General features: G+C 44.0%; 1 protein-coding gene across 1 annotated transcript in view; it reads left to right on the top strand.

Moving 5' to 3' along the window:
* Positions 1-1,619: 1,619 nt before the first annotated feature.
* PTCH1 (patched 1) overlaps positions 1,620-22,828 on the top strand; it is a 105,314-nt gene continuing 84,105 nt past the window's right edge. The window contains 2 exon segments of the mRNA XM_029617582.1: positions 1,620-2,509; positions 3,977-4,169. Coding sequence (XP_029473442.1) covers positions 2,330-2,509; positions 3,977-4,169 — 373 coding nt within the window. The 5' untranslated portion in view covers positions 1,620-2,329.

Below are 22,828 nucleotides of genomic sequence, written 5' to 3'. Positions count from 1 at the left end.
GAAAGCAGAGCAGCGGAAGGACCTCGCGCCGCCGAGAGGCACGTCTGTCATGTGACCATTCCCAGGGCTCCTCCTCTTCTTTCACAGAATGTGTTGTTGCTTTTTTTTTTTTTTTTTTCAATGAACACACACAGTGAACGTCTTAAAGCTGTAGCACTTCCCACTCCGGCAAACTCAGCTGCAGCCACGCCCCCTGTTAAATTTGCTTTACCCCCCCCTTCCTTCTTTCTACTTCCTTTGTTTTTTGTTTGGGGGGGGGGAAGTAAATCCTTGCTGCATTTTCTTAAGCTTTTTATAATCCAAAATCTCCATAACGTAAAAAAGAAACAATTAAAAACAAAACAACAAAAGCACAAATTATGTTCTTCCCTTGCTAAGCCATATGTAAAGATGTCAATTAAAATGTTTGCATATTCTGATGCCCCCAGGATAAAAATAATAGGATGCATATTTGACGTATATGATATGTTTTTAATGAAAAAAAAGGCAATGAATACAAATGTATCTGATTTCTAAATTAACATTACCATTAAGAGCTGACGTAATTTTTTTTCCAAAAACTTCAGCATTAAATACGGAGTTTAGCTATCAAGTTTAACAAATACAAATAGTATAAACTTTGTCAAACTCACTCCATCAAAAAAAAAAGTTTATAAACTGTCCGTATGTGTGATGATGATCGTCCGAATATGATCATTTTTTGCCTGTTCTTTAGATGAGTATGTAAATAAGCCAATAGACCGTTTTCTATACGTTTCCAATGACATTCTAAAAATTGACAACCGATCCAATTTGAAAGATTTCACATTACTTTTGTAAAACTGTATTTAACTGTACGCTTTTCTTTGCTAAAGAACTAAGTCTTCCATTTTAACAAAAAGAAAAAAAGCTGGCATTTCGTAGGCGCATTATCTTCTACCCTTTCATTATTTGTGGAAGCCTGGGAATCCAAGTTGGACCTCCCAGTATTCGCTGGAGCTTAAGGCCAAGAATTTTTTTTTTTTTCTTTTTAAAGGGTTGCAAGAAAATTGTCGAAGCCTCCAGATCGCAGCTATTACGTTTTGTGGTTTTTGTTTTTCATTTAACTATACGTAGTCATTTAGCCTGGAGAAAAAAAAATCGCACAGCTTTCTATGTATACATATATAGGTATAAAACGTCAGTTTATCTAAACCGTCTCATGAAGAAAGTCTGCTGAAGTGTCTCACAGAAGAAAGGAAAAAAAAAACAGAAAGGGTGATGGTGTTGAGCGAGGCGGGAGGGGGGGGGGGGCGGACATTCTTAATGGCAGGATTGCATGCGAGAAGGTTGGATCTCTTTAAGGCTCCCCCTGAAGCTGGAGGTGCACACACAAGGCTTGCCTGCCTGGGTGGTCTCTCTACTTTGGTGAGCTGTTGCTAAGCAGCTAATAATAGTCATGTTTGCTGAGTAATTTCAGCCCTCGCCCAGCCAATGGCCTCGTAGAAACCCAAGCCATCTGACAGCCCCGGGGGCGGGATTTCCACTCTTTTTACTTCTCTTTTTTTTTTTATCCCTCCCTTCAGCCCTCCTCCTTTCTCTTCCAAATGGAGAAAAAGCTTCCTCCCCCCTCCTTCCTCTTCATCTCATCTATTGAATCAAGCAACAAGAGCAGCAGTAGCAAAAAGCACACAAGACTTGAGTCCTAGGGCCCGAGTCAGAGAACAGTGCTTGGTTATAGATCTCTTAGGATTTCTCATCATTTGGGGTTGTTTTCTGCTTATTCTTAGTCCCTGATTTTTTTGTTTTTTGTCTGGGCTCTGCTGCAGCCCCCCGCCCCCACCTCTTCCCGGTGTGTAGTGCAGGATGGTACTAAGCGACGGGAGAAGCGATCCGGCGAACTACTGTCCCGCGAGCACGTAGAGCTGAGGAAGAAGACACGCAAAAAAAAGAAAAAGATCCGAAGGCTTGCTATTTCTTTGCTTCTCTGTGCTGGTATTTTTGCAGCAAAAAAAAAACCAAACACAAAACCTTAAACTGAACAAAGAAATTTAGGAAAGCGGAGAGAGCGCTAAAGCACACAGCTGCAAGAAAGGGGGGGGGGGAAAAAAGCAAGATTTTATTTTTATATAGGGTTTTGATCTGCAAAGCAAAACAGACGTTGAATAGGTGCCGGAGAGAAGCGGGCTCGGAGCCTCCTGCGGCAGCTCTCCCTCTCTCTCCCTCTCTGGTCTGCGGGATCGGGGCGGCAAGCTCCGGAACCGCGAAATGTGGGGATGGAAGGCGCAAGCTCTGCCTCGCCGGGAGCAGCATGAAGAGAGCCGCCAGCGCCTGAGCCAGGGAGGCAGCCCGCCGAGCCCGAGCCGGCGACATGGCCTGGGCCATTAGTGCGGAGCGCCGGCCCGGGGCCCCCCACCACCATCACCGCCGCCGCCGCCGCTGCAGGAGGAGCCGCGGGGAGCGCAGAGCCCCGCCGCCGCCGCCGGACCCGCACTACCTGCAGCGGCCGAGCTACTGCGACGCGGCGTTCGCCTTGGAGCAGATCGAGAAGGTGCGCATCCCCTCCTTTTTTTGCTTATTCATTCGCTCCGGCTTTGATCTGGGTGCATTTCTTATTTATTTCTCTTTTGTATGTGTGTAGTGTGCACAGCTCCCGGAATGTAGAGGGGGGTGGAGGGATGTTTTGCTGTTTTTGCTCCTTGACTTTGGCGTGTGCATGGTACTCGCGTGTGTGTCTCATCTCCAAGGGGAGACTGCACAGGGAGAGTTTCATGTTGGATGCTTGTGTGTGTGTTTGCAACCGGTTCGCTGCCGCCCCCCTCCCCGCCGATTTCTCTCTATTGTCTTAGTTCATAACATTGATTCAAGAATGTAAAAAAAAAAAAAAAAAATGTTTCTGCAGCCAGACGGGTTTGCAGAAATCCCCCCCCCCCCCAGATGTAGTCACGGCTCCCCAAGAAATCTTTTTTTTTTTAATTACCTTTTCTCCCCCCTCCAGCGGTTGCGATGATTTTTTTTTAAGTGAAAGCGGTAAACAAATTGCCACCTTAAATCCTGCTATGTAGCTCCAATGGGAAGTCTTGTTTTTTCCACTCCCCTGCCAATTTCTGACACGGTGCGACTAAAATAGAGCAGATGCGAGTCCGGATTCCTCTCCACATTTTAAAGTAAACAACGCACCGAGCCGTTGCCTCGTCCTATGCTGTCGTAGCTGCTCCTGGGAGCAGATATTTTTCTTTTTTTCCCTCTTGGATTCTGCGAGATGTGGGGGGAAGAGGCAGAAATCCATGTGGCTGCCCTCTTCCGTTCACAAATATTGTCGTAAGTTGCAGATGGCTGCCCCGCTTCCTAATTCAGATCACACAGCGTCTCCAAACTCTTATGGAAATGAATCACTCGCAAAGCTTGCAACTAAAGTGCTTTGCACCACGTGGATCGTGCCTTCTTTTTTACTACGAGATCTTGGTGCTGAGAGTGACGGTTCAAAGCGTTTCCGGCGGATTTTATTTTTATTTTTTTTGGTGGGCCGTGCAAGCAACAAAACAGTTCTTTCGGTGCCCCGCGGCTTGAAGTTGTGTGGCTCTGGTTTCACACCCCTCTCTTCCTCCTCCCGGGGAACGGGGGGGGGGGGGGGGGACGACGACTGTAAATTCCACTGTGTGGCAGAAAAATGCACAGAGGCGGCATCGCGTCCCTAAATGTGCCTTGATTTCTCCTGCGTCCAGGAGCTGAAGGTGGTTGACATTTCTCTGCTGAACTGTATGGAAGCTGGGCTGCAGCTGGACTGAGGGGGGGTTATCGTCTCTTTCCTATAATACGTTGGTCTCCCACTTCCCCATATGCCAGTGACATGTCTTGTTCTTCATGTCTAAATTAAAAAACAAAACAAAACAATACAAGCCTCAGTATTTTGTCTGTTATACATTCTTGCCCGCCCCCCATGAGAAGCTGACCCTGCTTATATGTGTTCTAACCGTTCATTTCAAGCCGGCTCGTTTTTCTTGTTGTTTAATTGCAGGGGAAGGCTACTGGAAGGAAAGCACCGCTGTGGCTAAGAGCGAAGTTTCAGAGACTATTATTTAAACTGGGCTGTTACATTCAAAAAAACTGCGGAAAGTTTTTGGTTGTGGGCCTCCTAATATTTGGGGCTTTCGCTGTAGGATTAAGGGCAGCTAATCTAGAGACCAACGTGGAGGAGCTCTGGGTGGAAGGTAAGAGACCAAAGACGTTTTAAACTTCTCTTTCCTCATTTCCCCTCTCTCTTCTCTCTAGTAAGATATTCGTGTAGCAACAAGACACCTAGAGCAAAAAAAAAAAAAAAAAAGCAAACACCCCTCCCCCCATCCCTCCCAAACTTGCCCACACCAAGGGAATTGTTTATTGTTTAGTAGCCTGGCTGTGGGCCAAGCAGGACCTACAAAGAGCTTGCTGTAGTCCATCCTTGTGCAGGGTGGGGGGGGGGGGTTTGAATAGGGGGATCAGGACTATTTTTCTTTTTCTCCCTTTTGCTCTAATGTTGGAGTGAGAGAAGCATTCTGGTGGGCTGCTTTGATTTTTCATTTGGTGATAGTTAATCAATGCAATTTAGGGTTATGCTGAGGTGGGGACTCTTACTGAAAGCAAGAAGATGATCTCTGTGTGTCGTCCCCCCCCCCCCCCCCCAAATAAGAAATTGGGTATCTCATCGCGCCCTGGACAGGCTCTGGCAGAAGAGCTCCCTTGACAAAGCCGCCATTTTGCGCCAGGATGTGTGCCCCCAGCAGCAGAACGGCATTAGTGCAGCCCTGAGAAGGCTCTGTGTGTGGTCCTGTTTTTTTGGACAGCTTTCAACTTTTGAAAGGGAAAAAAAAAACCCATTTGTCTCAAGAAAAAAAAAAGGTGGGGGGGGGGGGGAGTGAAGCACAGACTGCAAGGCATGTTTGCAAAGTAGATTAATGTTTCCTAGTGGGTGGGGGTTTATTTGATGGAATTATGCTTTAGAAGATTGCATTTTCAGGAAAAAATGTTTTAAGTGAGCAGGCTTAAAGAGCAGAAACAAGTTCAATTAAAGTTTTTCTGCTCTTTGATCTGCATTCCATTAGACAAGAAAACAAAGGAGGTATCTGAAAGCACCCCCCAGCATCACCACAATCACCACCACCACCTATTATGAAGGTCTGAGTCTGACATTTCTGCTTTAGACCCTTTTTTGTTAAAATTTTATTTTTCATTTTTGTTAGAAAGTTATTCTTAGATTGAGACCATCCAAAACTAATGCTTGCATTAATTACTTTCTCTGTTCTCTTGAAAACATATACTAGGGACTCCAAGAGAAGACTTAAAATATTTTTATTAGGGTAATTTGCTGGTGACTTTAAGATTTTTTTTTTGTCATGTACAGACATGGTTGCTTCAATGCAACAGTGTAATTCTGACTTTGATATAGAGAATACTTGGCAAGTAGTCTGCTTATAGTGGAGAAAATTTGTTTTTTATTGTACACCAGTGTTATGTAAAATCATGGTGGGATGAAAGTATGACTTAGTCTGAGGCTAAGGCTTCTGCTGCTCTGTACATCAAAATCCCCATATGCCTGACTTTGCTTTTTGTCCCATTGTTGCCTAGCCCTCGGGTAATCTTTTTTTTTTTTTTTTGTCTTGGGTAAATGAGGGTTCAGAACATTATAGCAAAGGACTGTGCTCATGTTTCTACAGAAAGGAAGCTAACCCCAAGACTTCTTACTCACTCCTTTGGGGAAAGAAAAGGTAGCTTCAGAACTGATCCTCAGGCACCCTCTCTTCCCGCTTCCTCTCTCAGAAGTGAAACTGCGCACAGCTTTCAGAGGTTATTGCTGGAAGTGTCACATGGAGATTGGTTCTCTCAGTGCCCAGCATAAGCATGTGGCTTTCTTCAGAACGCGTGAACTGGGGCTGTGGTGGGGCGGGGGTGAAGAGAAGTTGGGTTTTTTTTTTTTTTTCAGCCCATGTTCATTTAATAATCAGTGCTTAGTGAATTCCTGTAGCCAGAATTATCATGTTTTATGCCTGAAGGATGAGTTTTACCTGCTGTGGTTTTTGGTTCCATTTCTATGGTCAGTTGCTCTGGTGATACTACCCGCAATGGTCACTGGTCGTTTTGATCTTCAAGGCAGCATTTCCTTATTGCTGTATCTTCATTTTGTAGTCAAAACATATTTTCCTTTTGGCACATAAATTTACTGCAGCATCGTTTGGTATTTAAGGGCTTGGCTAGCTCCATCTTCAACCCATCTCTTCCCCCCCCCCCCCCCCCCATTAGTCTCCTCCAGGACAGTTATCCAGGTCCCAACACTAGGCAAGACTAGAAAATATGCCTCATCTGAGGAGGACATTCCTCAGTGCTTCCTGCAAGAGGGTTGGGGGTTTTTTTCTTTTGTTTTCCCCCCCTGCAGCATCAGTTGTCCTCTTCCTCTTTTCCCTACGCCCTACATTCTCCTGGACAGGAGGGCTAAATCCAGGGTTCTTGTGGTTTAGTGCGCAGACAGCACCAGGCCACACACCGTAGGGCTGGCTGCCAGCATCCCATCCATTAAGCCACGTTTCTGCAGAGTGCTCGTCTGTTCCATGGCTGAGCGGAGGGCATGCTGTGAACCCAAATCGCTTTCCTTGATGCTGTGTCTGGTATCATCCGGGGAGCTCAAATACAAATAGAATTGATTGGGTAAAATTAGTGGGTTAGGTGCAGTTAGTGTAGCTGGATATAAAAAAAGGTTTGGATAAATTCTTGGAGGAGAAGTCCATTAACTGCTGTTAATCAAGCTGACTTAGGGAATAGCCACTGCTATTACTAGCATCAGTAGCATGAAATCTTCTTAGTGTTTGGGTACTTGCCAGGTACTTGTAGCCTGGACTGGCCACTGTTGGAAACAGGATGCTGGGCTTGATGGACTCTTGGTCTTACCCAGTATGGAAATTTCTTATGTTCTTAGAAGTTAAAGAACCTGCTCTGAGGTCTGAAGTATGCTTACAATCATGTTTGTGATGGTGGAGTTTTCCATTTATTATTTTGCTTGCCTTCTAGCATTCCTCAGACATGCACCTATGAGACATTTTGTTATCCCGCTATCAGTTTCCATAGCAGGTGTGGGTGTGTGTGTGTGTGTGTGTGTGTGTGTAGTTTTTGTTTTCATTGCAGTGTTCCTAAGAGGAACAAACTGAGAGAGGGAGTACAATATGGGGTATCATTGCACCTTGTGTTGTGAGCCACTGTGGTTTGTTTGTTTGTTTTCCTAGATCTGGGATATCTGAAGTATACAGACATTTGCTTTTCTAGCATATTGGCTATAAATACACATTTCCCTTAATCCTACTGAATGTTGTCTTCTGTATAATGTGGTCTGTCTAGAGAGAGAAAGAGAGAGATCTTAACAGTCCAAACTTGACAATGAGTTTAATTTTAGGTGTTAGACTTAAATGGCATAAACATTTAAATCTGGAGCCTCACTGCTAGTCTGACTGCTGTGGGATTATAGCTCATTTAAAATGAAGTAGATGATTATAATTTAGATTACATATCACAGGCCAGCTCCCTCCTGCTCTGTTATCATATAGCTATGTATAGAAAAATCTGGTCCTGTTGTACATTTTCTCAGAGGGGTAGAAATGTTCTGGTCAGGAGCATACGTGATGTGCAAATAAACAAAGTGAACATATTTCAGCAGTAAAATGTATAAACAGTGCAGAGCGAAACGTAGGGGGGGATAAAGGCATCGTGGGAGTCTGTAGGGAAAGGATGTTATTTCAGTGCACAAAAGTTTAGAAGGACAGATTCCTTGATAGCTTTTGTATGGGTACAGCAGATATGCAGTAATCATCATGTTGAGAATTCTTATCCATTTTAGCCCTAGTTTTATGCTGGCTGGAAATTTACTGGTTAGAGCACAAGGCTGCAAACTTGGTGACCTCAGATGAGTTCCACCACCCCTTCAAGGAATTCTGTGGCCTTGGTCAAGTCACTTTACCTCCCTTTGCTCGCATGGTTTTAGCAGGGAGTTTGTAGTGCTGTAAATTGGCTTTATGGTGCAGCCCTATAGGGAGTGGTTTGATTCAGCATCAGCTCAGGGTGTTGAAAAATTTCCCGCAAGGCGAGGAAAAAAAGAATAATCCTATCCAAAATTAAAGAAATGCTGTTGAGATGCTTGCTGTATCTTAGCAACTTGGAATAAACCCCCTTGCAGAGGTGTACTTCTACCACAGCTCTCTTGCACATACTGTGTTATCTGCTTCATCACAGTATGCTTGAGGCTCATTTATCCTTTTTCGGACTTGCAAAGTCATCCTTGAACTGGATTGAGAACACACAGAGCGTGTTTATAGAGCAAGAAGCCAAAATGCTTGTTCACTAACAGTGGGGTTCAAAAGAGGATTGGACGAGTTCCTGAAGGAAAAGTCCATAAACAGTTATTAGCCGCATAGACGTGTGAAAGCCAGCGCTTATCCCTGGGAGCGAGATAATAAGTATTAGGACAGCTATTGGGGATCTGCTGAGTTTTTGTGATCCTGATTGTCCACTGTCTAAGACAGAATGCTGGGCTCGATGGACCTTGGTCTGACCCAGCATGGCACTTATTTATTTAAAAATTCTTCTATCCCCCAGTGTTACAATATATGTCCAGTGCAGGTTACAAAATTACACCCATAATCAATTGACAAAATATAGTCTCACAACATTCATTAACCTAAAAACAGAATTACAACATTAAACTTCTGTTCACTTCAAATGCAACTGTGCCTCATTCAAATATCCCTCCAAACACTTATACACCCTGGCTCCAGAGGAAAAAGCTGCAGAAAACCCCCATAGAAAAACCACAGTATTAGAGAGAGAGAGAGAGAGAGATTTAAAAAAGCGCTCATGGCCTTGAGAAGGTGTAAAATAAGAAAGGGATGTTGGGTTGGAGTCTGAAGTGCTCCTTAAGGGCGAGGGCCACGTTGCTGGGGAGTGTGTGAAAGTGCTGTGCTACTTCAGCACCGGAGGAGTTGCAGAGTTTGGGAGAAGGTGCATAGTGCTTGGAGGTAATGTACAGATCTACGCTTTTTTTTTTTTTTTTTTGGGACAGCAGGATTTTCTGTTTTGTTCTCTTGCTGCTTCCCTGCTCTGATCGGCTCCTATCAGCCGGAATAGAGCTGTGGGCGCTGTTGCCCAAACAATGGATTGGGGGGGCGGGGTGGAGCTAAAAGACTGGAATTGGAGAAGGCGTTTTGACGAGAGAGGGAGCCAAAGAGCAGGTTAAATCCATGCCGCTGAGTACCGGGAATTAAAATAACAGACTTCTGGGGAGGGGCTTCCTAGAGGAGGAGGCTGGACTCTGTGACACTATTGATGGATAAACGGCAGCCAGCAGGAGTTTGTCCTTTGCAGCTCAGAGAAGAGGGACGCTAGCAATTTGTCAGCATACAATTGTTTGTCCTTGTGTTTGCTGTCTGTTGTTGCCAGTTCCAGTCTTACTGTCCAGGCGGAACTGGTCTGTGAAAAGTGGAAGTAACAGGAAATGTGTCGGCTTTCTGAAGAAACCTTCAGTGTGCAGTGTTTGAGGCTGCCTGGTTTTTATGTTCGGTCCTGTCTGTCTGTCTGTTAGCTGCACCACCCACCAGCAGCTCATTTCCTCTGAACTTCTTCACTATCCTTAAAGATTCTGAATGAATTGATTGCCGTTGGTAATGGAATAATTGATGTTATTGTTCATGGTGCTTTTAGTTGCTAATTTGACAGGGAGGTGACGTTAATGAAATTTATTCCCAGCTCTAACTGTTATACCCTTAACAAATTATAGTCCCTGGTATCCTTTCTCTGTTTTATACATGTTGAGGCTGGTGGTACTTTGTGATAACATAAGATCAGTGGGTTTTATTTAGCCTTTCTGGGCATCTCTTACTACTGGATTTTGAATCTGTTCCATCACAACACAGTCATGGAAGGCCAGTATGTGTAACAAACTAAACCTCCTCCACTTTTTCATGTCTGCCCTATAAATTTTTGTTAAATGATAAACAGCCCTCTTGCCTATAAAGGAGAAACTGGCTTCCCAGATGGCAAAGCTAAACTTTCTCTTACTCCAAAGAAGTAGCTGGAGCATGGACACACTTGACATGCAACATCCTTTATTGGCCAAGTTTTGACGTTGCTTAAGCACAACACACCTTCACACTTATCGGATAGCTCTGGGATGCTGCTCTGGGATCAGATCCTTCATAATCTTCATTTCCCTCAGCTGCATCCTTGTGCTTCTACAGCTGCTTTATCTGGCCAGGGAAAATGCTGCTGGATATAAGTGTTGCACTTAAAGATTTTGCTTGCTTTTGGCAGGAACAAAGAGCAAGAAGCTTCCAGTGGGCTCTAGTGAACCACACTGGCTTTTTAGCAGCGTAGACATGCGCTTAGTAAGGGCCCCAGTGGGACCATTTGTGATGTTTGTCAGAGGTCTAGGCAGTATGGAGGAACAGAAGGGGCAATCAAATTAACAAGGGGCAACCATTATCACCTACCACCATGGAAAGAAGGTGGCACGCCGTGAAATGCCACATGCTATGAAGATACCACGGGCACCACTGAAGTGTTCATTTGTTTGTTCATGCAAACACTTACCTAATGGATCTTGGCCACAAACATACTCCTAGAGGGGGCTCTGCCTTATTATATGGGGACCATAGCAGGAAATGGGAACTTGGTCAGCATATTCCTCACCAGCAAGAAATGGTCACAGCAGACCCAGACTATGATCTAATTCTTACTGTGCTAGTAGATGGCTGCCTGACTCATTGGAGAAACTAGTCCTAGTTGCTAACTCCATTACATGGAAGTCACTTTGCACCGTGCTCTACTTCTGCTCTGTTCAGGGTGGCTGAGCGTAGGCAAGAAAGACCCATCTGGAGACAGAGGACAGATTAATAGCAGTTGTGTCCCCTGCTAAGTTCTGCAAAGAGCCAGTACTCAAATTATGTAGAGTGGTTATCATTTTTACCTTAGCAGCCAAGCAGTGAGGATGATCTATGTACCTTATCACATGGGAGATGAGAACTCTGGTTGGCTTGATCTCCTGAAGCCATTCAGTTGGCTCCTCTAAATTTGCCCTTGGGCAAGATATTCTGGTAGGGGAGGCTGTGGAATTTCAAAGGTGTGCATGAGAGTAGATGCATTCTTAAAACCTCTGAAGTGTAGCTGAAATACACCCTCATTTTAAGAGAGACAAAAGCACCACCCTTATTTTTTTGTCTTTTATAAAGACTGCTGTTTGTAAAAAAATAAAAATAAAATAAAAATAGAGGCTGGCTCTTGCAGCTGTGCTACATGAGGCTAAGGAGATGTCCTCTAAGTATATCTGATGTGCCACCCTTGTAGTGGTGCTGCTCATTGGAAAACCGCAGGCATCAGGTGCTGCTACTCACTGCCTGATTGAGAAAAGGGGCACAGTGACGGGCAGGAACAGGGTTAATCCCACTACCTCTTCCTCCTGCTGGTCTTTCTAGACGAATATAGAGATGTGTACCGCAGACAAAGCAGCTTTGGCTATAATAAAGTACATCCAGTGATTTTTAGAGAGCAGACAACTTTCATGTCTTTCCCTCATATTGGCCAAAAAATAAAGAACCAAAGCACTTGTTTTGTCAATCAAATCGTATACAACCAAAAAAACAAGTATACTATAGTGTGAACCGTATCTTCAATGTGCTGTCATCCAACAAAATTTCAAAAAATATATTGTATTTTACTTTGACGTCATCACGTGCAGGAAAGCGCGGGCTTTTTTAAAGATCTAAGGCGTCCAGGGTTCTTCTGTCCCGAGTTGCTGAATAAACTTCAGAGACATTCGTGTCCATCGGAAAGCATCTGCCGTGACAATGTTTACATAAATTACTCCTGAGGAAGCGATTTTTATCGCGAAACACCGGCCGATGTCGGGTGTCATTGTTTGACATTTCGGGGCATATGATGCATATTATTTCTAAACGGGACTTAGAAGGCATTTGCAGTTACACCTAGCTGATACAAAAACAGTTGATTTACCACCATGCCGCAAATGACGAGTAGTCCGGACGGCAAGTGAATCCACTGCCGTTGTCTGGCTTGCTGATGCGGTTATAAATTCAAAGTAAAATACAATATATTTTTTGAAATTTTGTTTGATGACAGCACATTGAAGATACGGTTCACACTATAGTATACTTGTTTTTTTGGTTGTATACGGTTTCCCTCATATTGAACATGGTAAAGTAAAAAAAAAAAAAAAATAGGCACAGCTTGTTTTAACAAGGTTTCCAAAATTAATATTTGGGGTTGGGTTTTTTTTGGCCTTGTCAAGGGAAAAAAAACAAGTGACATAATTTGTTCCTGTGGACTCTAATAGGAGTTGCTCAGCTGTGGCAAGGATCCTTCCAGAGAAGAGTCGCAGGTGTACACTTTGATTTGGGCTCTGAGTGGCTGGTCCATGAGCAGATGCTGCTGACAGAGCATCTACAGCAGGGCTTCCCAAACCTGTCCTGGGGACCCCACAGCCAGTCGGGTTTTCAGGATATCCACAATGAATATGCATGAGATATATTTGCATACCATGGAGACTCAGTATATGCAAATTTATCTTATGCATATTCATTGTGGATATCCTGAAAGCCCGACTGGCTGTGGGGTCCCCAGGACAGGTTTGGGAAGCCCTGATCTACGGGGAGTGCTGTTGTCCATCTTCAATTTCCTTTATGAACCGTGCTGAATCTTTTTATTTATTCGTGTTGCATATCTGCAAACCAGGCCCTTCTATGACAATGGCAAAACCCCCCAATTTTTCTTTCTTCTGACAGTGGAATTGAATTACAAAACTTGATAAGACTCAGCACTGGACTTGGGTAATGGCTTACGTATTGGTTTTGTAAGTAGCAAAGTTGAAGCTGGCAAGGCCTGAAATGGGAGGTGGTTGAGGCTTTTCCTGTGGCAGATTGTGGTTATATTTGGGGCAGGTGTGTCTGTGTGGAGGACAATGGTAGGAGAAGAGTTGAGAGAGATCAGCTGGAGTTGGTATTGGGTTGCATATGAGAACGAGTAGATGTGAATCGGTTATTTACACTTCCAGATAATAGAAGGACTAGGGGGCACTCCATGAAGTTAGCAAGTAGCACATTTAAGACTAATCGGAGAAAATTCATTTTCACTCAATGCACAATAAAGCTCTGGAATTTGTTGCCAGAGGATGTGGTTACTGCAGTTAGTGTAGCTGGGTTCAAAAAAGGTTTGGATAAGTTCTTGGAGGAGAAGTCCATTAACTGCTATTAATCAAGTTGACTTAGGGAATAGCCACTGCTATTAATTGCATCAGTAGCATGGGATCTTCTTAGTGTTTGGATAATTGCCAGGTTCTTGTGGCCTGGTTTGGCCTCTGTTGGAAACAGGATGCTGGGCTTGATGGACCCTTGGTCTTACCCAGCATGGCAATTTCTTATGTTCTTATGTTCATCTACATCAACTAGCATATGGGATGAGCCATTTTGGCATTTTTCTGCCACCATTTACTATGTCACTATGACCCCTATATGAATCGGAAACATCAAAGTGGTCAGAGAACACTGTAATGAACTTGAACTAGAACACTTTGTGCTCGCCCAACACATTAATCAAGCATCATTTTGCTCTTGGAAACCATTTTGGGGGTGCTTTTACTACAGTGCAAAACATCCTAGAGCTGTAGCAAAACTTCATAAACTTCTGTATTTAAAAAACAAAACAAACAAAAAAAACCCCCACCTCACTTTTATGTCTTGCATTCATATGTGTGGTGATGGAAATCTCCTTTGAAACTTTCCTAACCATAGTAGAGCCTCTGTATGCATACCTGACCTTGGGGTTTTTTTTTCAGCCAAAGAGATGAGCTTGTAGAGAGTATAGTTTGGCGGTCGCCATTATCCACTTGTATTTTCCTGTTTATTTTTTTGAATTCTTCATAGCCCCCCTGAATATTTGGCTCTCTCCTGTCCATCCTTGGAAGAGTCTTTCCAAACTCTCCACAGAGGGCTACGATCTGAGAAGGATTATTTTTTCTTTTCACATCCAGTGGATAAATGGAAGCTTACAACAGAACTGAATGGTGACTTTGATATTATTTAGAAGAGTCTGTAGGAACTTGTGTGGCAGAGTTCATATCTCCTGCAAGGATCTGTTTCAGGAAATTGTTTTTCCAAGTATCGTGAGGTGCAGTTGATCGATACATACGAGTGTATAGAGAGTCTAGTATTTTTAACTGGTGGAACTGACCTTATAATAGCAACATTTATGATGAAAAGTACAGGGCCCAGAAAATTAGGCACGTAGGAGCCTATTTATTAAAGGTTTTCTCTCATTTTTGTGTCTAAGGGAAGAATGCTTAGTAACTAGGGCCCTTAGATTGATGACATGGAAACATTAAGTACTGTATTGTATTGTATTGCATTGCATAGCATATGAAATTAATTAATGCATTGGGGAGATAAAGCTCTCTATATAATTTAAGACAAATTTGAAAGCAGTAGCCACTTACCGAAATTTAAGTTGAATTTGGTGTGCAAGGTACAATAGTCTAGAAATGGGTTAGAGGTTTGCATTAGTTTGTGTATTGCCATAGTACTTCAAGCAGTGGCTAGTACCACCTCCTGAGAATCCTCTAGTCTTCCAAGTGAAGAAATACCTCATTTTTAAATTTTTTTTTCATCCACCTGAGAGAGGGTTGGATTAGTGGAAGAGCTAAGACTTGCATCATTTTGGCTGAACCTGGCGCTGTGACTGGCAGATGCTGTTCCAGAGGATCCAGGACCCTACTGCATACTCTCCAGCAAGATCTCAAAGCTTTAGGACGTGCAGCTGAGTCTCTGTTACACACAAGCCTGTTTGGAGGCTCCAAAAATATGACAGCTTCCAGATGTATGCACCGACTGATCAGTTTGTTTAGATTGTGCTCCACAGCTGATGCCTAGATTAGCGCTAGCTGGATGAAGCTACGGGAGGTTTGTCTGGCTTCCACAATGGCATGTTTATATTTCATCTGGATTTCTCTTTCAAAGCTGACCTTCCTGTGACCCGCTGGAGTTGTGTCCACTAGGATACTGGCTTGTCTGTAACTACTGTATTCCTCTTTTTTTTTTTTTTTACAAGTATCTAAGATTCCACTCCTCCTTATGTGCCTTGCTTGTCACTTGCTGTATGTGTTTGTCCGGCTGAGGTGATAAAGTGGATTGGTGGGGGCTCGTTTTAAGACACATTGATGATTGGGAGACTGCGCAGTTAGCCCCGGGCACGTTCAATTGTTCCACTAATGAATTAGGCAACACTTGCGTTTGCTCCAGACCTTCGCCGAATGTCGCAACTAAAACAGCAGTGGTTGCAAACATATTTTAAGCCATTCAGGCCGGGCATTAAAGCAAAATCCATTAGTGTGCCCCATTTTCATTTTGATTTGTGTTTAATTTTTTATGTATGATTACGCCCTCTCCCCGCCAATGAGAGTATAAGTCGTACTTTGGCATTGTGTGAAGAAATTGTCATGTAAATAAAGTTTCTTGAATTGATACCTAGGAGCTTCTCTACTGCTCACTTCCACAGGCCCAACCTTGATTCTTTTCTGGCTCATATGTAGTAGGTAAACAGAGCATGGGCACTTTTGAAGAGTGGACACAGAAAGGGCCATAATAAATCACAAAGGAGATAAAAAATAAATATTAGGAAATAAGGGAAAGTAGTCCCAGGAATAAGATCTCAAAAGGAAACAAAACTGAGAAACAGCAGATGCTTTGAGGAGACTTCATCTTAGTGATCCTTACTGACCAGTAGCACAGTAGTGAGCAGGGGAAGCAAGAGACACCTCTCCCCCATCCTCACACACACCTCCAGCAGCACTGTCTGACTGGACAGTTGCTATGTCAAAATGTTGCCCCATGCCTCCACTGTCCCTAAAATGTTAATTCCATCTCTGGTCCTTTTAAACTTTGATACTTGTGCATACATGTGCGATTTGCATCTTTTGATTGAAAACCAGTTTTTGTCAGGCTTAAACATCGATCCTCAACATAAGTTGAACTGAAGCTCCTGCAGTCTCCCATTTTACCTCTCTTCTCGCAGTGGGTTAGAGGGCAGCTGTGCAGAAGAAATGGCACAGTGATTTTCAGTATGATAGATGTGTTTAAAAACAAATACATATATGTGGTGTAAGTGTTTTCAGTGATGGTGGATGTCATTTAACAGAAACTTAAATTCATGAGATCATCCTAAACTGCTGTGTTAAGTCGAACTCCCTCTGCTTCTCTCACATTGTCAAAGCTTTTTGCTTGCTGGTACAGGAAGGTTTTGGTTTGATTTGATTTGACTTCATTTTTGCTAAGTTGAGTAATTCAAGGCATCCTAGTGGTCCTGGAGGAAGCTGGCTTGTTTGGAGGTTGTGGTACCCCTTTTTTTTTTTATTGGATCAATGTAAGATTAAGCCTAACATATGAAGAAGGGATTGACAGTGGTCTCCAAAGCTCATGGACTGCATCTGAAATTGGACCAGCAGATGATCACAACTGCCATTTTGGCCTGACCTGCTCTTGCTGCGCAGGGCCTTTGCTTGTGTTAGTGTTGTGTAGTAAAACCGCATTTTTCTTTTGCCGCCGTTATTGTAGTTCATTCTCATGTTATCTAAAGCATTTAGCTTTTAGAAATTAGGCTCCCCCTCCCCCCCCCCAATATCTGATTCAACCTGAGCTATACCAAGGTGCTTATGAGGGAGGCCCAAGGCACTCTGGTGGACCAGAAAGTTTGGTTGATTTTTGCAGGGCTTGGTTTGCCTTGACCTTCTGTGCCATCAAAAAAAAAAAAAAATCTTCCTGTGCTTGACCCTTTGACTTTAACAGCTAAATTTTCATTTCTGGATGCTGCTTTACTTTAGACCCCATCCGAAGTTGAACCCAGGGTGGTTGTGCCCTGGTATTTGTAATGTGTGCAGAACTCCCCAAATTGTCCCATCAGAATCTTTTGCTTCGAAAGCTGAGGAATCGATCTTGAAAGTTTTAATTTCATTTTAATTTATTTTTTTTCTAATAATGTGACCTGAGCTGTGAGAATTCTCCTTCCACTTTGCTCCCAGGACCATGCTTCTCAAAGGAAGACCTTAAGAGAGTGTAGTCCCTCTCTCTCTCTCTCTCTCTCTCTGGGTCACAACTTTCTGTTTCCTCCTTTACTACCACAGAGCAAAGATTAGTTCTGTTTACCAGCCCAGATGGTTTTCGCTTGGTAATTGAATATGTCTCAAAACCTAGTTCAGCGAACTAGAAATGAGCAACTGTGAAGTCGGCCTGTGCGTGGTTCCTTCCTCCCCCCCCCCCCCTCCCCCCTTAAATCATTGCTTAAGGGTTTCTGGCCCCCAGCTCAGGAATCCTGCCCAAAAATGCCAGATGTATTACACAGTCAAGTATTGCAATGTAAACAGTGCTCTCTGCCATGAGAGCAGGGTGGTCCATATCCTATTTGAAAAAAAAAAAAAGAGAGACAGAGAGAGAGAGAGAGAGAGAGAGAGAATTCCTCTGCTGCGAGCTGAACCCGGTAGTTGTTGCGCGTTTTGTGTTTTGGCTGCACAGCCAGGTTTTTCTGGAGCTAGGAAAGCACAGATGAATTGGTGTTCTTGGCTTGCCAGAGGGCAGCAACTGAAACTGGGATGCCGTAGAGCGGACTGTGACTTGGATAGGATGGGCTTGATTCAGCCAAAGTAGGTAACAAAAATGTGAGAGGTTAAATAAGAATAATAAAAAAGTTAGCTTTTTTTTGGGGAGGGGGGAGGAGGAATGGGGTAAAGGCTTTAAACGTGCATGTGTGGAGTCCTTTTTACCCTCCCCTTGGGATGGGGAAGGGGGAGGCCCCACTTCTCAGAACCTTCTTTTGTGTACAGTGAGCACAGAGGAGGTTGAGGCCTGGCTTGTTTCAGGCTTTCTCTCTTGTGTAATGGAAAGATTGGGTGAGAAGGCCGCCGAGATGTAAACATCCTAAGGAACACAGGGATTGTGTCGAGGTCCTCGGATTTCTGCCGGTGCAGTCTTGCTCGTGGGCTCTGCCTTTCCGTTTGCTCGCCACTCTTTCGGTTTGTTTGCTGTTGGAGTGTGGTTGTATGGGGGGGGGGGGAGGACACTGGTCCAGAACAAGGGCCGGATTTTGGGATGTCTGTGCCAGTTTTTGCCCATGGCCGCCTGCAGCTTGGGTGCGCCGTTTTTTGTTTTTTTTTGCAGGGAAGATTGTATGCGTAAATTGAAGACACAGGATGGAATTGGCACGGCCCGTGGCATTTCACGGCTCGCAACAAGGGAGGTGGGCAGGTCACTCCTTGCCAAGCATCTGGTGGGTGCTTGCTGCGTGGGCGGGTGGAGGAGGAGCAGACCCCCCCCCCGTGTCTCGCATGCATTCACACATTTCGCTCACTCGCTTGCTCACTCCCTCTCGCACGAAGAACATCTCGCTAATGTTTCCTCTCTCTCACGCCCACGCACTGAAAATTTATACTCGTTGTAAAGAAAGTTGGAAATTTGTGTGCTCCATTGAGTGCAACTTTCCAGAATGGCTAAGAGCATTTAGAGCATTCCATCTACAAATTAACAAGCCAACAGTGGCTGCATTAAGATATTAGCTCTGGTGCCAGAGAGGACATGGTTCTCAGGAACCGATGGAGGTTAATTCTTAAGGCTTGGGCTACTGGACATTTTGTAAGCTTTTTTGTTTGGATTTTTTTTTTTTTTGCTATGATGTAAGAAGGACTTGGTATCCCATACTGCAAGGTTCCATGACCTTGACATGGATTTTGTGGGACCCGGACTCCCCTCCCTTCTCCTCAGTCCTACTGTTACATTGGCTGCTGTCCATATTTTGCAATGATATTAACAATTGCACCTGAATTTCATGTGTGTGGACTGGAAAGCCATTTTCCAGACACGAGCAGCCGACATGAGAACTGCTGCTGGGATGGGTGGGCATGACCGATACTGTGTTTCATTGGCTTAATTTTACATTTTAAACTTTACTGGGGCCTTCCTTTACAATAGACCAGTCTTGGTCTGCCCTCAAATGAATCCTTGATTGGCATGTCATAATTCAATGTTAAGCAGGGAGAAAAAGCAGGAAGTCCCATAAAGTGTGATTTTTGACCCAGTTCAAACAGTTAAGCATGTTCACTGGTGCTCATTGCAGGGAAACAGACATTGCTTAGCAAACCTTCTTTAAAAGAAACTCTAGCTGATACTTGGTGAAATTCCTCAGAGGCACCTTATTCACTCTTCTCCTCCCTCGCCTGAGCTCCAGCACTCTTTGATACAGTATATGGCGTATTTTTGGATTTTCAGAAAGAACGTGACAAAGTCCCTCATGAGAGACTCCTCAGGAAATTGGGAGATCATAAAATTGGAGGCAACGTCCTCTTGTGGATTGGTAACTGGATGAAGGACAGGAAATGGAGGGTAGGACTAGATCAGTTTTCCTAATGGAGAAAGGTAGCTAGTGGAGTGCCTCGGGGGTTTGTATTGGGACCTGTGCTATTTAGCATATTCTTGAATGATTTGGAGGACGTGAGGCGTGAGGTGAACAAATTTGCGGATGACACAAAATTGTTTTGCGTCAAGAATGATAGCGGATTGTGGAGAACTGCAGAAGGACCATGCGAGACTGGGCATCTAAATGGCAGATGCAATTTAATGTGGACAAATGCAGAGTAATGCACAAAGGGACAAATAATCCCCACTACAGGTACACAGTGCTGGGTTCTGTGATACAAGTCACCACCCAGGAAAAAGACCCTTGAGTCCTTGCAGACAGTACCGTGAAATCTTTGTTTCAGTGTGTGGCGACAGTCCAAAAGGCAAATAGAATGTTGGAAGTTATTTGGAAAGGCATGGAGAATAAAACTGAGAATTTCATAATGCTTTTGTATCGCTGCATGGTGCAACTACATTTTGAGCACTGTGTGCAGTTCTTCATACCCCGTCTGAAAAAAAAAAAAATAGCGGACACTGAAAAGGTAAGGGGAAAGGCGGCAAAAATGTTAAATTGAATGGAAAAGCTCCCTTATGGGGAGAGGCTAAACAGATGAGAGCTCTTTACCTTGGAAAGATGACTGAGAGAGGCTATGACTGAAATTTTATAAAATCATGTGTGGGGGTGGAAAGGGTAAATAGGGAATGATTATTTATTCGTAGGACATGGGGATGCTCCATGAAACTAGCAACCGGCAGATTTAAAAGAAATTGTAGGAAGTATTTTTTCACTTGCCGCACAATCAAGCGATGGAATCTGTTGCCGGAGGATGTGGGCAGGGCAACTAACATAATGGGGCTCAAAAGAGGATTGGCTAAGTTCCTGAAGAAAAAGTCCATAAACAGTTAGTTATTATGCAGGTAGACTTGGGGAAAGCCAGCGCTTATACCTGGGAGTGATACTGTTGGGGATCTGAAAGGTTCTTGTGACTCAGACTGGCCACTGTCGGAGACAGAATGCTGAGCTTGATGGACCTTTGGTCTGACCCAGCAAAGCTCTTCTTATGTTCTTGCCCCCACTTCCATCACTTCTGTCCCAGATGTTTGCTACCTTTCTGAAACTCCCAACCTGAACCCAGCACTTTTTGTCTTTCTCCCCCAGCTTCAAGCAGTCTTGCTGCTTTCCCCCCTCCTACTTATCGGTCTGCTTCTCTTCAGATTTGCGGCCTTCTTTTTCCAGGCCTTCTGGTTCCATCCAGTCCTGTAGCTCTCTGGTTTGATGTGGCCTGCGAACTTGTCAGCCACATGCTTGGGCTCCACAGTGATGGGCGGGGTGTGCTGGCACACGCGTACGCAACCCACCGGTCCTCATATCCGCCGGTCTCTCCACTACGTGCCTAGCTTTGTAAGTCCATGAGCAATTTGCAAAGGCTCCTTAGCAAATGGTGGGTTGTGCATGCATGGAAGTGCTCATTGCCGATCGCCAACAGGCCCCATCCGGCGGGATAAGGATATATATCTATATCGCTTACAAAGCGGAGCTGCCATATTTACGTTGACTCGGAAGCTGGCGCTTGGCTCTGAAGGATTCCCCCGGGAGGGGTGAGACGTGTAGAGGGGGGGGGGGATTTGGCGTTCCATTGGGGGGGGGAGGGAAATGCCGGAAACGTGGCCATTCCCAGTTCTGGATTGGTCTCTTGCAATCCTGTCTTTGAGTTTGAGCCTCTTGCATCCCTGTGTCTCGCCTTCCCCAGCTGTAGTGGCGTTGGCAGTAGCTTTGTTCCTCCTTCCCTCTCCCCCCATTCAGCAGCTGTCACCAAGGATTTCTGAAAGTCTTAGATTTGGAGGTACCATTTTTTTTGTCCTTTTTTTTTTTTGCCTTGTCCCTCCCCCTTACTGCATACTCCCAGCATCCACTTTTTTTTCCCACCCTGCAACTCTCTCCTCACCCCCCTCCCCCTCTCCTTAAAGGTAATTATTTGTACTGACATCATACTTAAATGTCTCTCTATATGTTTCAGTGCTGTGTGACAATATGGAAAGCACAATCCTAATTGTTCTTAGAGTGTAAAAGCACATTTATACAATTAATATATATATATATTTTTTTAAATAAGGGCATGGGAAAAATATTTAATGCCCCATCCCAGAGCAGACAAAAGCTTGAAACCTGAGAGCATGTTGATGAGGGCTAAATATCTATTAACTGCTCTTTCTAGAGATTTGGGGAAATGGAGTGACTTTTTTTTTTTCTTTCTTTTTTTTTTTTTTCCTTTTTCCTTTTTCCCTTTCTTTTTTTTTTTTTTTTTTTAATACAGGCTACAGTTTCACATGGGCTTGCAAAAGAAAATCCCTCTTCTTTTTTGTTTCCCACACCAATTGATTTATCATTTTGCTTGCAAGCAGACTTAGAATGTTAGGGCAGGAACACACTCACTTTTTTCTCGTAACTTTTTTGTTGTGGACCGAAACCAGTTGACTTGAATAAATTTTTCTGTGGCCTGAATGAAGCCAGCAACGTGGAAAAATCTTGCCATTCAGGCCCGTCTGAATGTACATTTCAGCCACACAGTAAGCTGCATTGGTAGGCAGTGGACTGCTAAATACAACCATTTTTTGCAGCAGATAGTTAGACAGGTGATTAGCATAATTAGCAGAGAGGAGGCTATACATATGGAAATGCTAAGTGTGTAAATGCCAGCTGCGGTGTAAAATTTATGTCAGGGGTCGACAGGGCTGTGCGAAAGTATTGTGTTACAGCTGCAGGTCAAAGCTGCCATTGCTTACTCCCTTTTCTTTCTGCCGTGAATGCTCTAAACAGAAGAGAAAGACAGAAATATAACAGATAAGGCTTTGATTGAACTGCCCAGCTCTGTGCAAGAGGGAATGCTCTTATTAAATGGGGGGAAAAAAAGTTTTGGTGCATTTTTTTTTTTTTGTTTGTGTTTTTTTTTGTGGGGTTTTTTTTTTTTTCTTGGTGTGTCTGTGTGTTAATTTTTTTTTTCACTTCATGCTGTTTCCAGATACATCATTGACTTTTTTTTTTTTGCGCTATTTTATTGTGCCTTTTGCAAAAGGAAGGTTTGGTTTGTTTTAGTTCTTTTTCCAGAAGAGGGTGATGGGGCAGGGGGGGGCTGAACGCATCCTCGGCTGATTTTATGTATTTAAAAAGTATGTTGCGAGTAGATTCTCTTCACGTTCTCCTTGGAGCCACTTTTTTTTTCTCCTGGTTTCCCCCCCCACGCACAATAATCTCTCTCTTCTTTGGTGCATTGGATATACCCTGGGGGGGGGGGGGGAAGGCCTTGGTGACACTGTGCTGCTGGCCTCAGGTGTAGCAGAACCTCAGCATGTTGGGTTCCTTATGCTCACGCACGAGGTGCCGCCTGAAGCCCGCCTTCTCCTGGATGCTTTTT

Source organism: Rhinatrema bivittatum, chromosome 1 (assembly GCF_901001135.1).
Source record: "Rhinatrema bivittatum chromosome 1, aRhiBiv1.1, whole genome shotgun sequence".
In the NCBI taxonomy this organism is placed as follows: domain Eukaryota; kingdom Metazoa; phylum Chordata; class Amphibia; order Gymnophiona; family Rhinatrematidae; genus Rhinatrema; species Rhinatrema bivittatum.
The sequence above is the reverse complement of the archived record's forward strand: the minus strand, read 5'-3'. Positions and strand labels throughout refer to the sequence as shown.